This window comes from Mustela erminea, chromosome 4 (assembly GCF_009829155.1).
Source record: "Mustela erminea isolate mMusErm1 chromosome 4, mMusErm1.Pri, whole genome shotgun sequence".
Lineage (NCBI taxonomy): Eukaryota > Metazoa > Chordata > Mammalia > Carnivora > Mustelidae > Mustela > Mustela erminea.
Genome location: NC_045617.1, coordinates 44,145,110 through 44,150,213, shown reverse-complemented (window position 1 = coordinate 44,150,213; position 5,104 = coordinate 44,145,110). Strand labels below are relative to the sequence as shown.

General features: G+C 37.6%; 1 protein-coding gene across 1 annotated transcript; it reads right to left on the bottom strand.

Moving 5' to 3' along the window:
- Positions 1-364: 364 nt before the first annotated feature.
- LOC116588263 (histidine triad nucleotide-binding protein 1-like) lies at positions 365-920 on the bottom strand. Its single transcript, XM_032339116.1, has one exon. The coding sequence runs from the start codon at positions 898-900 to the stop codon at positions 523-525; it is 378 nt and encodes a 125-aa protein (XP_032195007.1). The 5' UTR covers positions 901-920; the 3' UTR covers positions 365-522.
- Between the last annotated feature and the right edge of the window lie 4,184 nt (positions 921-5,104).

Below are 5,104 nucleotides of genomic sequence, written 5' to 3'. Positions count from 1 at the left end.
CAGTCAAAGATCACAAGTAGGCAGAGAGGCAGGCAGAGAGAGGAAGGGAAGCAGGCTCCCTGCCGAGCAGAGAGCCCAATGCGGGGCTCAATCGCAGGACCCTGGGATCATGACCAGAGCCGAAGGCAGAGGCTTTAACCCACTGAGCCACCCAGGCGCCCCGGGAAAGAGAGAATCTTAAGCAGACTCCACACCGAGCATGGAAACTGCTGAGGGGCTCAATCTCACAACCCCAAGATGAAGACCCAAGTCAAAATCGAGAGCTGGATGCCCAACTCTCGTTGGTGCCCCAAAGCTAAGGAACTCTAGCTTCTTTTATCTAAAAGTTTGTGATTGTTATGAATTTTATTTTTTGTTGTTGTTGTTTTAACCATGCAACATTGTCTTTTATTATGTATGGCTTTTAAAAATTATTTCCTCAATCTCTCCATACATAGGCAAAAGGAAGTATATTGTTTAACCTACAGAACTGGGAAATATTGACCACTGCCTAGAGGAGGGAAAATCAACCCTAAAACAAGCTTAACCAGGAGGCCAATTCATCTGCCGACCTCCAAGAACATGGAGATGAACATGATAGACAGACTGTCCCCCATCTGAACCTTCATTCACCACCATTCGATAACCCTTCTTCAGGCCCAAATCAGCAGCACATTTCTTGCCAACAATCATTAAATGTCCAAGAAGACTTTCATCATCATCTTCTACAGAAATCTGGGATATATGTTTCTTGGGTATCACCAGAAAATGAGTTGGTGCTTGAGGGGAAATGTCATGGAAAGCAACACACTGGTCATCCTCAAAAATGATTTTGGCTGGGATTTCCTTGTGAATGATCTTCCCGAAGATTGTGTCGCTACCAGGCCGCGCGGCCTGAGCCTTGGCGATCTCATCTGCCATCTCGGCCTCCCTCTTGTGTGGCCGCCCCCGGGCAGAAGCTGGAGAGGAGGGACGATTGTTATGAATTTTAGTCCAAAATATTGACCTGCAAGAATGTCACATTCCTTAATTTCGCTAAGACTCAGATCTGCTTTAAGCCTCCACCTACAGCATGGCACTCACCTCTGGAATCTCCTTCCCCATTCTGTTAGTTTACACAAGAGTGTTAGTGTTATCATCACACTGGGGAGGAACTAATTAATCCAAGGTTGTTGGCAGTGTCACTGAAATTTCTCTGCTATTTGATATAGTTTTTCTGAAGATTCTGGTCCTCTGGTTTAAGTCAATTGTTTCTTTGAGACGAGTCAGCTGCTTCTCACAGTGACCATAGATTTTCTTGAAAAGGACTTCATTATTATTATTATTATTTGTGGTGCTTGTTTATTTTCTTCTGTAAGCCTCTCGATGGAATTCATATGTAGTCCCATATGGGGTAACTCTCTTCCATGTTTAATCCTACTTCCAATTCTTGTCCCTTTCCTTTGTTTTAGAAAGTCTCCTCCAGTCCTCTGGTTTGCTTAACACTGTCTCACTCAAAGCATTAGACTCACGTCTCCCTCTCAGGGAAGACTTAGATTTTTAGAGAAGTCAGAGTTGAGATTGTTTCCTAGAAGCAAATTCCAAAGTTTTTATGGTTATTTCACTAGAATAGAGGAGGGAAAAATACTTCTAGCTGAGAGAGCAAATTAATGTACTAATGGATTATCCTGTTGTATGTCTCTACAATATTATGTTTCCTCATCATTTCTGTTTTTGATTTTGTACAGATCCCTTTGTCATTATTTTCCATGATTTCTTTCTTAGAATCTTGGTTCTTTCCTATTAAAGCACATTTTTTTGGCAAATATGATATTTGACAACGATGACAGTTTGTGGACATGATGATGCTTCAGATCTTACCTATTCCCCGTTTCAGTTTGTGTTTGATACTTAGCATTTTTAATTCTTCAGCAAATATTTCTTTGTTAAATTGTCACTTCCAGATTTTTCTTTGAGTTCTTCTCTCTGTGTGTGCAATTCTTTTTCTAACTTTTATCTTTGATCTTTACCCTTGGTGATTTCTTTCAGTGATAATGATTATGGAGATGTTTGAGAAATTGTTGCTCTGTCATTTACCATACAATTAATTTAGTTCTATTTAGTCCACATTCCTGAGGTGAATCTGGCAGGAATTCAAACTGCCAAGGGCTGTCCCAAGGGTGAGTCTCAGGGTGATGGTTTAGATGAGTTCTTCCAGGAGCAGCTGGAAGCTTCTAAGTTCAAGAGGTAGTTGGAGCAGGGGGAGACTAGAAGTCTGTCGGTACCAGGTGAAGAATATCAAGCATCAGATCCAAGTAGCAAGTTCTAAGCTACAACCAGTAAATGATGTAAGGATTCAAGAACCAAACTGATCAGGACACTTTACTATCTAGTTCCTGGGACTATTCCTTCTTTGATTCAGAAGATTTTTTCACTGTTTTCTCTTCCTTTACCTGTCTCCTAAACCTTCCCCATGGTTTTGTCCTTGGTTCTTTTCCATATTATTCACTCTTTCTGAGTGATTTAATTCATTGAGTATCTTCTATGTGCCAGGTACTATTCTAGGAGCAGGGATTGCAACAGTGACCAGGTCAGACAAGTCCTTTCAAAGAGCTTTTGTTCTAATGGAAGACACAGTGAGAAAAAGTAAGCAAGGTAATTTCAGGTGATAAGTACTAGAAAGAGTAAAAGCAGGATGATTCAATTTAATATAGAATGGATTCTACAGAGCAGAGGGGCCTTCATGCAAAATGCAGGGTACCTTCAAACAAAGGTAATGATGAAGTCCCAAGATAGAAGAGTTAATGTAAAATAAAATTGGCATAGTCAAGAAACAGAAAAAAAAGCAAAGTGATTTGAATGCTTTTTTTTTTTTTTTTTAAAGATTTTATTTATTTGAAAGAGAAAGCGAAAGAGAACACGAGCAGGAGGAGGGGCAGAAAGAGAGGGAGAAGCAGACTCCCCGCTGAGCAGGGAGTCTGTTGTGGTTTTCCATCCCAGGACTCTGGGATCATGACCTAAGCTGAAGGCAGACACTTAAGGGCTTAACCGACTGAGCCACTCAGGTGCCTTGACTAGAAAGCTTTTTAAAGGCTGAGAACGGCAGGAGTTGAGATTGGAAGGAAAGAATTTTTGTTTCATTATAAATGTGATGGAATGTTATTGGAGGGTTACAGGTAGGAATGCAATATACTATGATTTACATTAAAATTTTTTTTTTTGTTGGGGCACCTGGATGGCTCAGTGGGTTAAAGCCTCTGCCTTCAGCTCAGGTCGTGATCCCAGGGTCCTGGAATCGAGCCCCACATCGGGCTCTCTGCTCAGCGGGGAGCTTGCTTCCTCTAGGCTCTCTCTCTGCCTGCTTGTGATCTCTGTACAAAAAAAAAAAGTATATATATGTATATATGTTTTTTGTTTATTTTTAATCTTTTTTATGCCTAACGTGTTAGAGACTGGAAACTGTATAAAACCAATACATACATTAATGAATTACAAAAAGTTGAATGTCTTTGTAACTCCTACCTAGGTCAAGATACAGTATTTTGCCAGCTACCCCAAATGCCTGATATATGCCTTATCTTAATCACAAACCCTTTTGTACCAACCTAAAAGTAATAATTACAAATTTTACAGTAATGAATTCTTTGCTTTCATTAAGTTTTTTCAGCTATATATGCATCCCTAAACATCATTGTTTAGTTCTTTCTTTTAAGTCTCTCTTAATCCGTGAGTTCTCCTCTGTCTCTTTTTATCTTTCCCTTATATTTTATTGTTGAGGAAATTGAGTCATTTGACCTATACAGTTTCTTACAGTCTTGGTTTGTGGATTATATTCTCGTAGTGTATTTAATATATTACTCAGTCTTACGCAGATTGTCTCTCTTGATGCTAGCTAACTTTGAAACTCAATGCCTAAATTCATTAATGCTTTAGAAATTATAACATAATTTCTTAATCTCTTTTCCTCATCAAGAATAATCCCAGTTTTCAAGAATATTGGCACGTTATAATATAACATAATTATTTGTGTTTTATCCTGCATTATATATAGGGTAGTCTCAGAAAAACAATGTGAATACAACAACCACTTATATGATTGTTGCAAACAATTACATTATTTTTGTGTATGCTTTCCTCACCTCATTTCCCCACTTAAAAGATGTATAGTATAGCTGCACTGTATCAACACTCTAAACTTGTGTAACCATTATATACTATATTCTCTCATAACCTTCATCTAATCTTAATTCTACAACTAAATGAATATTTAATATTCACCACTAGTTCTTATGTCAATGTTTCTCTAGTCATTATGCTATCTGAAGTTAATTCCCTAGATTTGGTAGGAAAGGTTCATGTGAACAATATGAGTTCTTGCATATTGATAACAGTTTACTGTGTTATTTAATTTTGTAAGACAGTTTTGTTGGCTTTCAAATATAAAAATCATTGAGACATGCTTCTTTTCTTAAGTAACTTATATAAGTTATGCCATTTTATTCTGTTGAAAAGTGTACTGACAATTTGAATTTCTTTCCCATTTAATTAACTTTGCCCTATGGCTATGCCCCAAAGAATTTTTTCTCTTTTTCTTCAAAGCCAGTGATTTTATTCAAGTATTTCTCTCCATCTCCCCAACTTTATTGAGATATTATTGATGCATAACATTGTGTAAGTTTAAGGTGTTGATTTAATACACTTATATATTGAAAAATGATTACCACTGTACCTGTTAGTGAACACCTTCATCATATCACATAATTACTGTTTCTTTTTTTGCAGTGAGAACATTTAAGTTTACTCTCTTAGCAACTTCCAACTATGTAATACAGTATTGTTAATTATAGTCATCGTGCTGTGCATTATATCCCCAGAACTTATTCATCTCGTAACTGGAAATTTGTACTCTTTGACCATCATCTCCCCATTTTCCCCACTCCTCAGATCCTGGTAACCAATATTCTAGACTTTGTCTTATGAATTCAGCTTTCTTAGATTCCACATACAAGTGCTATCATACAGTGTTTGTCTTTCTCTGCCTTGTTTCCTCAAGGTCCATTTATGTTATCCTAAATAGCAGGATTTCCTTCTTTCTCATTGCTGAGTAATAGTTTATATAGATACTGTATCTTTATCCATTCATCTG